The sequence below is a fragment of the Oncorhynchus gorbuscha genome, linkage group LG24 (assembly GCF_021184085.1).
Source record: "Oncorhynchus gorbuscha isolate QuinsamMale2020 ecotype Even-year linkage group LG24, OgorEven_v1.0, whole genome shotgun sequence".
Taxonomy (NCBI): Eukaryota; Metazoa; Chordata; class Actinopteri; order Salmoniformes; family Salmonidae; genus Oncorhynchus; species Oncorhynchus gorbuscha.
The window spans coordinates 36,545,121-36,557,364 of NC_060196.1; the positions used below are offsets into that span (position 1 = coordinate 36,545,121).

General features: G+C 45.9%; 1 protein-coding gene across 3 annotated transcripts in view; it reads right to left on the reverse strand.

Annotated features, from left to right (window-relative positions):
* The window catches only part of LOC124012767 (collagen alpha-1(XXII) chain-like), a 75,599-nt gene that overhangs the window by 42,891 nt on the left and 20,464 nt on the right, over positions 1-12,244 (reverse strand). For all 3 annotated transcript variants that reach the window (XM_046326711.1, XM_046326710.1, XM_046326712.1), the window contains 4 exons: positions 8,595-8,706; positions 7,064-7,187; positions 636-911; positions 58-138 (listed from right to left, as the gene is read on the reverse strand). In XM_046326711.1, coding sequence (XP_046182667.1) covers positions 58-138; positions 636-911; positions 7,064-7,187; positions 8,595-8,706 — 593 coding nt within the window. The remainder of the gene's footprint in view (positions 1-57; positions 139-635; positions 912-7,063; positions 7,188-8,594; positions 8,707-12,244) is intronic.

A 12,244-nucleotide genomic window follows, 5' to 3' on the forward strand; every position in this document is an offset into this window, starting at 1 on the left:
GGTAGACATGGCCTACCACAGAGACAGGTGCCCTGTCTGTCTGACTGTCTGACTCACCGGCCCGGTGGGCAAATCACAGCAGGTCTCCAGCTCAGCGTGTTTGGAATCACAGTAGATGATCATTCTCTGGAGGTCAAACTGCAGGGACAGAAAGTCACAAAGTTAGCTAAATGTACATTACAGTACAGTAAATTAACACAGAATCACAAGATGGACACTAGTCTAAAAGTACAATAGGAACAGTACTTCCTTAAAGATGCACTATGCAGAAATCGCTCCGCCATTTCCTGGTTGCTAAAAACCTAACAGTTCTCCTAATTTGAGTTTACGTGACAAAACAAACAAGTATAGTGTAGAGAATCATTGTACCATCTAAATTGCTGTAAAAAATCTTTCCCATAAACAAAAATATTGTATTTTCAGCTGCTTGACGCAAAAACAAAACTCAAGAATGGAAAGCATAGAACAAATCTACTGCTTCTTAGACTTGCTTTCAATGAGAATGATCTATAACACAGATTTCACCTTTAATCCACCATGTTCTTCCACCACTTGCTGTAGCAATACTTCCAATCCCCTGACCTTCCCACTGCTCTTAACCTCAACCCTGATATTTGTAACACCCAGCCACTCACGTCAATGGGCACGCTGTCGTACAGCCTCTTCCCGATCACAGTCTTCCCGTGGATATCGATGTCCTCCCTGTCCCCGATGGGCAGGGTCTGGATGAGTTTGCAGTCCAGGTAGAGAGACACAGCCTTGGCCTCGACGCTCAGGGCGATCTTGTGCCAGTTCCTGTCGAACAGGTTGTCCACCTCCTCGTTCTTGAACACAGCTCTCACTGCGTCTTTGGTCAGCCCCACTGCATTGTATTCCACTGCCTTGTTCTCACCGTCCAGACGGATAGACACCTGGGTAGGAGCGACGGTGGAAGGATCAAGTCAATAAACATGAATATGTTAAGAATGAAAGGATTCTCTTATTTGTGTGATAGGCAAATATAACATGTTCTATGGTATCAAATAAAATATCATTTTATTGGGCACATACACAGATTTAGCGTAGTGCTTGTGTTCCTAGCTGTGCACTAGTATCTAACAATTCACAACAACACACATAAATCTAAAAGTAAAAGAATGGAGTTAAGAATTATATAAATATTAGGATGAGCAATGTCGGAGTGGCATTGACTAAAATACAGTAGAATAGAATAGAGTATATACACATGAAATGAGTAAAACAGTATGTAAACATTATTAAAATGACTAGTGTTCCATTATTAAAGTGACAAGTGATTCCATGTCTATGTATACAGGGCAGCAACCTCTAAGGGGCAGGGTTGAGTAACTGGGTGGTAGCCAGCTAGTGATGGCTATTTAATAGTCTGATGGCCTTGAGATAGAAGCTGTTTTTCAGTCGCTTTTTCCTTCGCCTTCTGGATGATAGCAGGGTGAACAGGCAGTGGCTCGGGTGGTTGATGTCTTTATGATCTTTTTGACCTTCCTGTGACATCGGGTGCTGTCGGTGTCCTGGAGAGCAGGCAGTGTGCCCCCAGTGTGCCCCCGGTGATGCATTGGGCAGACTCTGGAGGGCCCTGCGGTTGCGTACGGTGCAATTGCCGTACCAAGTGGTCATACAGCCCGACAGGATGCTCTCAATTATGCATCTGTAAAATATGTGAGGGTCTTAAGCCAAATTTCTTCAGCCTCTTGAGGTTGAAGATGCACTGTTGTTCCTTCTTCACCACACTGTCTGTGTGGGTGGACCATTTCAGAATTTCAGTGATGTGTACGCCGAGGAACTTTAAGCTTTTCACCGTCTCTACTGCGGTTCAGTCGATGTGGAATGGGGGAGTGCTCCTTCTGCTGTCTCCTGAAGTCCAACATCAGCTCCTTCATTTTGTTGACGTAGAGTGAGAGGTTATGTTTCTGGCACCACTCCACCGGGGCCCTCACCTCCTCCCTGTAGGCTGTCTTGTCATTGTTGGTAATCAGGCATACGGTACTACTGTTGTGTTGTCTGCAAACTTGCTTATTGAGTTGGAGGCGTGCATGGCCATGCAGTCATGGGTGAACAGGGAGTACTGGAGGGGGCTGAGCATACACCCTTGTGAGGCCCCTGGGTTGATGAGGTGTTGTTTCCTACCTTCACCACCGAGGGGTGGCCCGTCAGATAGTCAAGGACCCAGTTACACAGGGCGGGGTTCAGACCCAGGGCCCTGAGATTAATGATGAACTTGGAGGGTACTATGGTGTTGAAGACTGAGCTATAGTCAATGAACAGCATTCTTACATAGTTATTCCTCTTGTCCAGATGTGATAGGGCAGTGTGTAGTGTGACAGTGATTGCATCATTTGTGGATCTATTGGTGCGGTATAAAAAATTGAAGTAGGTCTAAGGTGTCAGGTAAGATAAAGGTGATATGATCCTTAAAAACTTCTTCCATTCCTCTCAAAAAAATGTGAAAAAGCTGTTGCGCAGCAACTCAGTGCCTTCCTGAAGACAATGTATACGAAATTTGAAATGCTTCAGTCTGGTTTTAGACCCCATCATATTACGTTTTAGGACCACTATTGTTTTCACTATATATTTTACCTCTTAGGGATGTCTTTCGAAAACATAATGTTAACTTTCACTGCTATGCGGATGACACACAGCTGTACATTTCAATGAAACATGGTGAAGCCCCAAAATTGCCCTTGCTAGAAGCCTATGTTTCAGACATAAGAAGTTGGATGGCTGCAAACTTTCTACTTTTAAACTTGGACATAACAGAGATGATTGTTTTAGGTCCCAAGAAACAAATAGATCTTCTGTTGAATCTGACAATTCATGGTGGATGTACAGTCGTCTCAAATAAAACTGTGAAGGACCTCGGGGTTACTCTGGACCCTAATCTCTCTTTTGACGAACATATCAAGACTGTTTCAAGGACAGCTTTTTCCATCTACGTAACATTGCAAAAATCAGAAACTTTCTGTCCCAAAATGATGCAGAAAAATTAATCCATGCTTTTGTTACTTCTAGGTTAGACTACTGCAATGCTTTACTTTCCGACTACCTGGAAAAAGCACAAAATAAACTTCAAGTAGTGCAAAATATGGCTGCTAGAATCCTGACTAGAATCCTGATAATCATATTACTCCAGTGCTAGCCTCCCTACACTGGCTTCCTGTTAAGGCAAGGGCTGAATTCAAGGTTTTACTGCTAACCTACAAAGCATTACTTGGGCTTGCTCCTACCTATCTCTCTGATTTGGTCCTGCCTTACATACCTACACGTACGCTACGGTCACAAGACACAGGCCTCCTAATTGTCCCTAGAATTTCTAAGCAAACAGCTGTAGGCAGGGCTTTCTCCTATAGGGCTCCATTTTTATGGAATGGTCTGCCTACCCATGTGAGAGACGCAGACTCTGTCTCAACCTTTAAGTCTTTACTGAAGACCCATCTCAGTGGGTCGTATGATTCAGTGGGTCGTATGATTGAGTGTAGTCTGGCCCAGGAGTGTGAAGGTGAACAGAAAAGCTCTGGAGCAACGAACCGCCCTTACTGTCTCTGCCTGGCTGGTTCCCCTCTCTCCACTGGGATTCTCTGCCTCTAAAACCATTACAGGAGCTGAGTCACTGGCTTACTGGTGCTCTTTCATGCCGTCCCTAGGAGGGTTGCGCCGTGGTCGAGATCTTTGTGGGCTATATTCGGTCTTGTCTCAGGATGGTAAGTTGGTGGTTGAAGGTATCCATCTAGTGGTGTGGGGGCTGTGCTTTGGCAAAGTGGGTGGGGTTATATCCTTCCTGTTTGGCCCTGTCTGGGGGTATCATTGGATGGGGCCACAGTGTCTCCTGTCCCCTCCTGTCTCAGCCTCCAGTATTTATGTTGTAGTAGTTTATGTGTCGGGGGGCTAGGGTCAGTTTGTTATATCTGGAGTACTTCTCCTGTCTTATCCGGTGTCCTGTGTGAATTTAAGTATGCTCTCTCTAATTCTCTTCATCCCCTCTTTCTTGGCATGATGACTCCTTGCTGTCCCCAGTGCACCTGGCCGTGCTGCTGCTCCAGTTTCAACTATCTGCCTGCGGCTATGGAACCCTGACCTATTCACCGGACGTGCTACCTGTCCCAGACCTGCTGTTTTCAACTCAGCAGGAGCAGTAGAGAAACTCTACTGGGGTTTTAGGCTGGGTTTCTGTACAGCACTTTGAGATATCAGCTGATGTAAGAAGGGCTATATAAATCAATTTGATTTGACAGCACCCCAACAAACATACACAGACAATCATAATTCAACCCGCCAGGCGCGACACGAAACTCAGAAATAAAGATATAATTCATGCCTTACCTTTGACGAGCTTCTTCTGTTGGCACTCTAATATGTCCCATAATCATCACAAATGGTCCTTCTGTTCGTTTAATTAATTCGTTATATATCCAAAATTTCCATTTATTTGGCACGTTTGATCCAGAAAAACACTGGTTCCAACTCGCGCAACATGACTACAAAATATCTCAGTTACCTGTTATCTTTTTCCAAACATTTCAAACAACTTTCCTAATACAACTTTAGGTATTATTTTTACATATATAATCAATAAAATTTAAGACGGGATAAACTGTGTTCAATACCGGACAAAAACAATGTGTAGCGAGCTTTCAGGTCACGCGCCTCTAACAAACAGTACACTTCACTCTACCCTCTTTCTGAACAGGGCTACTTCTTCATTACACAAAGGAAAAACCTTAACCAATTCCTAAAGTCTGTTGACATCCGGTGCAAGCGATAGGAACTGCAAGCATGTGCCTTAGAAATCCAGATCCCCATAGAAAACAGAGTGACCACAATTTATTTTTTCCTGGATGGTTTGTCCTATGGGTTTCGCCTGCCAAATAAGTTATGTTATACTCACAGACATCATTCAAACAGTTTTAGAAACTTCAGAGTGTTTTCTATCCAAAATAAATAATATGCATATCCTAGCTTCTGGGCATGAGTAGCAGGCAGTTTACTTTGGGCATGCTTTTCATCCGGATGTGAAAATACCACCCCCTAGCCTTAAGAAGTTTTAACTAGCCTCTCAAAACACTTCAGGATGACAGAAGAGAGTGCTACAGAGAGATAGTCATTTAGTTCAGTTACCTTTGGTTTCTTGGGTACAGGAACAATGGTAGACATCTTCAAGCAAGTGGGGACAGCAGATAGTCAAATCAAATCAAATCCCATTGTATTTGCCGCATGCGCTGAATACCAAAGGTGTAGAGCTTACAGTGAAATGCTTAATTACAAGCCCTTAACGAAAAATGCAGTTTTAAGAAAAAATTTAAGTTAAGAAAGTATTTACAAAAAAATGAAGTAAAACAATTAATTAAAAAAAATACAATAAAAAAATAAGAAAATGAAGGGGAAAAAAGCAACAATAAAATAACAGTAACGAGGCTATATACAGGAGGTACCGGTACAGAGTCAATGTGCGGGGGAACAGGTTAGTCGAGGTATCGATAATAAAGTTGGCATGTGGCAACAGTGTAAAAATGGGAGTGGGGGGTCAATGCAAATAATCAGGGTAGCCATTTGGTTAGGAGTCTTTTGACATGTGGGTAGTTGCTGTTAAGAAGCCTGGAACTAGACTTGGCAATCCGATACAACTTGCCGTGCGGTAGCAAAGAGAGAAGTCTATGACTAGGGTGGCTGGAGTCTTAGGCACTGTTTAGGGCCATTCTCTGACATCTCCTGGTATAGCAGTCCTGGATGGCAGGAAGCTTGGCCCCAGTGATGTACTGGGCCGTACGCACTACCCTCTGTAGTGCCTTGTGGTTGGAGGCCGAGCAGTTACAATACCAGGCAGTGATGCAACCAGTCAGGATGCTCTTGTTGGTGCAGCTGTAGAACTTTGAGGGTCTGAGGACATATGTCAAATCTTTTCAGTCTGCTGAAGGGAAATAGTTGTTGTCATGCCCTGTTCACAACTGTCTTGGTCTCTCAACCTGCTCCACTACAGCCCCGTCGATGAGAATGGGATTGTCTTGAATTGCGACTCCACTTTGTCTCTGTAGTTACGTTTTGCCAGTTTGATTGCTTTACGGAGGGAATAACTACATTATTTGTATTCAACCAAATTACCAGTCACCTTGCAATGGTTAAATGGGGTGGTTCGCACTTTCAGTTTGGTTTTTCGTGTGGGTAGGAACAACAGGTAGCCTAGTGGTTAGAGCATTGGACTAGTAACCGAAAGGTTAGAAGATCGAATCCCTGAACCGACAAGGTAAAAATCTATTGTTCTGCCCCTGAACAAGGCAGTTCACTCACTGTTTCTAGGCCGTCATTGAAATTAAGAACATGTTCTTAACTGTCTTTCTTGGTAAAATAAAAAACATGTCACATGTGCTCCTGTAATGCCCTCTACTGCTCATCCTGTGTCTCCTTGACCTGCTGCCACTCCCCCAGTACTCTCTCTCTCTGTGTGTGTGTGACTGTACGGGCGGAGACAGGTGTGCTGAAGTCAGAGCAGATCCCCATCAGCTGCAACCTGTTCCATAATCAAGACCTCTACAAATCCTCAGCCCTGCCACTTCCATGCTGCCAGATCGTAATCTCAGTCAGTCTACGTTACTAGTCAGATCCTGTTGTGCCTGTTTTCCTTGCCTGATGCTGTTTTCCTCTCCGCTACAGTTCTGCCCGCTCTGACTCTGCTCCCTGTCTCCAGTCGCACGTCTCGTCATCCTGCTACTCTGTCCTGGATTCCCCACTCTACTACTCCCTTGGATTCCTCTCCAGACCTGCTTAACTTGTTTCCAGCAACCCGCCTGAGCTTCCCCTGACCTGCACTCCATCTCCCCCTGTGTGTCAATAAATATCTTGGTTACTTCATCCCAGTCTCCTCGTCTGAGTCTGCTCTTGGGTTCCCCTGTTCCACCCCGTATAACACAACATCCCCAATGCTATTCAATGGTACAAATGATCAGGAAAATAATCATCATGTCTCTCTGTCGATGTGCCAGCACTGCAATTGGCTAGTACAATAGACTCAGCACGGGGTCTGTTGATGAACACACACACCACTATGATAACCCACCTGTGGAATTCCGTACTTGTCAAAGATCTGCCAGAGGTACCAGTCCTCCCGTCTCGAGGTCTTCCTGAACTTGAAAGTCGTCACAAAGGCATATTCATCTGGCAGACCTTGAGGGAACACGTCTCTGGAAAACATCAACAGCACAGATGGTTGCCATTCAATCATCACATCCACACTACATGCATTCATTATGACTGGATTGTTCACATAGCTGTAGTATATCTACTGCTACAGGCCTACATATCCTTCTGACTATATGACTAGATTGCACTTGGATTACTGAGACAGTTGGATTTGGGTTGTTAATTGGATTCGTTCTGACATTCTTGCTTTCGTGTTTCTTGACTATTCATTATTTATAAACTTGTTTGACATTTTACTGCACAGGTAGGAGCTAGTAACACAAGCATTTCACTGCACCCGCTATAACATCCTCTAAACTGTGTACGTGACCGATACACTTTGATTTGATTTGATCAATCAGCTTGCAACTGAGATTTTCATCACAAACCAGTGTTGTTGGCTTACCTTTTCAACTCCCATAAAACATTTGGGGTGAACAATATGTTATAATTGATGAGAAAGAAAAATACTTTTACTTCAATTGAACACCGTCTATAAACTGGCACAAAGGCCAAAGCATAGCCTCAGCAATTCTGGGTTTATGGTTGCATCTTGACAGAGTACAGCAACAACTGGAAGTAACTTTTCGTAGCAGCCTAACCTGCTTGGTAAATTCTTTTAACCTGATACAGGTGTTTTGACTAATTTATATGCTAATATGGCAAAGCTAGCTAGCTAACCAACAACTGTAATGATGTATTTGACAGACAGAAAGTGCTCACCGTGCAAATGTAATTATGTTGTCAATAAACATTAGGATATTAAATATAGTTTAAATGTTGTCAACAATCTAAGCCAATTCCAGTCTTTTTCCCTATAGTTGAACATGGGTGGTTTTATTGCTAATTAACAACTGGTGGTTCTAATCCTGAATGCTGATTTGTTAAAACCACATTGCATCCGGTGTCTATTCGACAAGTTACCACTGGCTAAATCTATGATGTTAAAATGCCTATTTACTCTGTTCATAATCAACTGTCTCATCAGCCCAGCCAGGCAATTTATTAACTTAAACTCCACTATTAAAAGGATCTGGACATTATCTCAGATTTCTTTTAGACTAACTATGAGTTTTCTACAGTGGAAATTTGTATAAACCTTGCCGTCTGTCTCTCTAACATTTGCAACTTTATTTCAATATTCAAATTCGATCTCCAGATGTCCATTAGTAATGAACGTGTCGGGAGTCAGGATGAGACAGACAGGTAGGCAGCTTCTCTGAGCTTCAACTCAGGCCTAACAACATCCATGCCAATATTTCTCTGGCATTATCATTTAAACTACCTACCCATGTATGCACACGGCCAAATATCACACCTGTGCCATGACTTCCATCGCCTTGTTGCCTGCGCTACTGGCGCGATCTCGCATGGTATTTGTCACAGCAAATACAAAATAGATCACTCACTCTGTCTGTTGTACAATAGGCATGGTCCCAAGTCGAACATAGGAGCTCTGGCCCTCATCAAACCTTGATCCCAGTATGTTTTCCACTTTGAAGTATTCCATCAGGTCGAACCCTGCAACAGCCCGGACAGAAAATAACATGATTAGAGTTGTAGCCGAGTAAATCAAATACATAAAGTGGTTTGTAGAACTTTCTTCTGATCACCAATAGAGGGAGCACAGATCATGACAAGGCCAGAGCAACACACAAAAAAACATAAAATATACCTTTAGGTTGAAAATGACTGACAGAGAGATACCAATTACCCAAGTAATTAGGATTTTATTTATACAGTTTCCCACAATATATAAACTAACGTTAAACAGTTTGGGGTAACTTAGAAAAAAGCACATTGTGCACCAGGGCCTCCCACTCCTCTTTCTACTCTGGTTAGAGCCAGTTTGCACTGTTCTGTGAAGGGAGTAGTACACAACGCTGTATGAGATCTTCAGTTTCTTGGCAATTTCTCACATGAAATAGTCTTCATTTCTCAGAACAAGAATAGACTGACGAGTTTCAGAAGAAAGTTCTTTGTTTCTGGCCATTTTGAGCCTGTAATCGAACCCACATAATGCTGATTCTCCAGATACTTTAACTAGTCTAAAGAAGGACAGTTTTATTGCTTCTTTAATCAGCACAACAGTTTTCAGCTGTGCTAACATAATTGCAAAAGGGTTTTCTAATGATCAATTAGCCATTTAAAATATAAACTTTGGATTAGCTAACACAATGTGCTATTGGAACACATGAGTGATGGTTGCTGATAATGGGCCTCTGTAAGACTATGTAGATATTCCATTAGAAATCAGTAGTTTCAGCTACAATAGTAATTTGCAACATTAACAATGTCTACATTGTATTTATGATCATTTTGATGTTATTTTAAAGGACAAAAAAATGTGCATTTCTTTCAAAAACAAGGGCATTTCCAAGTGACCCCAAACCTTTGAATGGTAGTGTATATACATTTATAAAAAATCAAAAAACAGAAATATTGTCACGCCCTGGTCGTAGTATTTTGTGTGTTGTGTCATGTATTTGGTCAGGCCAGGGTGTGACATGGGTTTTTGTACGTGGTGTGTAGATAGTGGGATTGTAGCTTAGTGGGGTGTTCTAGGTTAGTCTATGGCTGTCTGAAGTGGTTCTCAATCAGAGGCAGGTGTTTATCGTTGTCTCTGATTGGGAACCATATTTAGGCAGCCATATTCTTTGGTTGTAATTGTGGGTGATTGTCCTGAGTGTCTTGTTGTCCTTGTGCTGTGTTAGTTGACACCTTGGCGTGATCCTGGACAACACCCTGTCGTTCTCAACTAACATCAAGGCGGTGGCCCTTTCCTATAGGTTCGTGCTCTACAACATCCGCAGAGTACGACCCTGCCTCACACAGGAAGCGGCGCAGGTCCTAATATATATATATGCCATTTAGCGGACGCTTTTATCCAAAGCGACTTACAGTCATGTGTGCATACATTCTACGTATGGGTGGTCCCGGGAATCGAACCCACTACCCTGGCGTTACAAGCACCATGCTCTACCAACTGAGCTACAGACCAGGCACTTGTCATCTCCCGTCTGGATTACTGCAACTCGCTGTTGGCTGGGCTCCCTGCCTGTGCCATTAAACCCCTACAACTCATCCAGAACGCCGCAGCCTGTCTGGTGTTCAACCTTCCCAAGTTCTCTCACGTCACCCCGCTCCTCCGCTCTCTCCACTGGCTTCCAGTTGAAGCTCGCATCCGCTACAAGACCATGGTGCTTGCCTACGGTGCTGTGAGGGGAACGGCACCTCAGTACCTCCAGGCTCTGATCAGGCCCTACACCCAAACAAGGGCACTGCGTTCATCCACCTCTGGCCTGCTCGCCTCCCTACCACTGAGGAAGTACAGTTCCCGCTCAGCCCAGTCTAAACTGTTCACTGCTCTGGCCCCCCAATGGTGGAACAAACTCCCTCACGACGCCAGGACAGCGGAGTCAATCACCACCTTCCGGAGACACCTGAAACCCCACCTCTTTAAGGAATACCTAGGATAGGATAAAGTAATCCTTCTCACCCCCCCCTTAAAAGATTTAGATGCACTATTGTAAAGTGGCAGCTCCACTGGATGTCATAAGGTGAACGCACCAATTTGTAAGTCGCTCTGGATAAGAGTGTCTGCTAAATGACTTAAATGTAAATGTAATGTAAATGTAAATGTGACAGAATCACCCACCCAACTCGGATCAAGCGGCGTGGTAAACAGCAGCGACGACAGCAGTAGCAGCAACAACAGCGGCCAGCATCACAGGAGGAATGGACATGGGAGCAGAATCTGGACTACACAACTTGGGAGGAGATAGACAGGTGGGCGGTCGACCCAGGGAGAGTGCCGGAGCCCGCCTGGGATTCGATGGAGCAGTGCAAGGAGGGCTACAGGAGAATGATGTTGGCGAAGCCTGCACGGCAGTGCGACAGGTACGAGAGGCAGCCCCAAAATAAATGGGGGGGGGCAGACGAGGTGTGGTACTAAGCAAGGTAGCAGACATGAGCTCACGCCTCGTGCTTATTATAAGCAGCGCATTACTGGTCAGGCACCGTGTTATGCGGTTAAGCGCACGGTGTCGCCAGTGCGAGCCCATAGCCCGGTGCGCTATAGGGCAGCCTCCTGAAAGTGCCATGCGAGTGTGGGCATTGAGCCAGGGCGTATGGTGCCTGCTCAGCGGGTCTGGTCGCCGGTACGCAGTTTTGGTCCAGGTTATCCTGCGCCGGCTCTGCGTGCTGTGTCTCCGGGGCGCTGGGAGGGTGCAGTGCGTCCTCTGCCTGCGCTCCGCTCGAGGTTCGTGTAGTAAGCACTAGATCTCCTGTGCTTACCCACAGCCCGGTTCAACCTGTGCCTGCGCTCTGGAGGGTCCGGGCTAGAGTAGTTGTCCAGCCTGGGGAAGTGGTGCCAAGGTTGCACACCAGAGCTCCAGTGGTCCCCCACAGCCCTGTCCTTCAGGCTCCTCCTAACACCAAGCCTCCTGATGGTCTCCCCAGCCTGGTGGTTCCTGTGGCAGCCCCACGCACCAGGCTGTCTCTCTGTCTCCTCCCTGCAGGTGGTCCCGTCTGTCCGGCGCTGCTGCCGGAGTCTTCCGCCTGTCCGGTGCTGCTGCCGGAGTCTCCCGCCTGTCCGGCGCTACTGCCGGAGTCTCCCGCCTGTCCGGCGCTGTTGCCGGAGTCTCCCGCCTGTCCGGCGCTGCTGCCGGAGTCTCCCGCCTGTCCGGCACTGCTGCCCCTCAGCCCAGAGGCCCGCAGCCCAAAGGCGCCAGAGCCCCTCAGCCCAGAGGCGCCAGAGCCCCTAGGCCCAGAGGCGCCAGAACCCCTCAGCCCAGAGCCCCTCAGCCCAGAGGCGCCAGAGCCCCTCAGCCCAGAGGCGCCAGAGCCCCTAGGCCCAGAGGCGCCAGAACCCCTCAGCCCAGAGCCCCTCAGCCCAGAGGCGCCAGAGCCCCTCTGTCCTGAGCTTCTGCCCCTCTGTCCAGAGCTTCTGCCCCCCTGTCCAGAGCTGCCCCTCTGTCCAGTGGGGTCATTGATAAGGGTGGCCATGGTGAGAAAGCCATGGAGGCGGACAATAAGGCGGACTAAGACGCCCACCCGG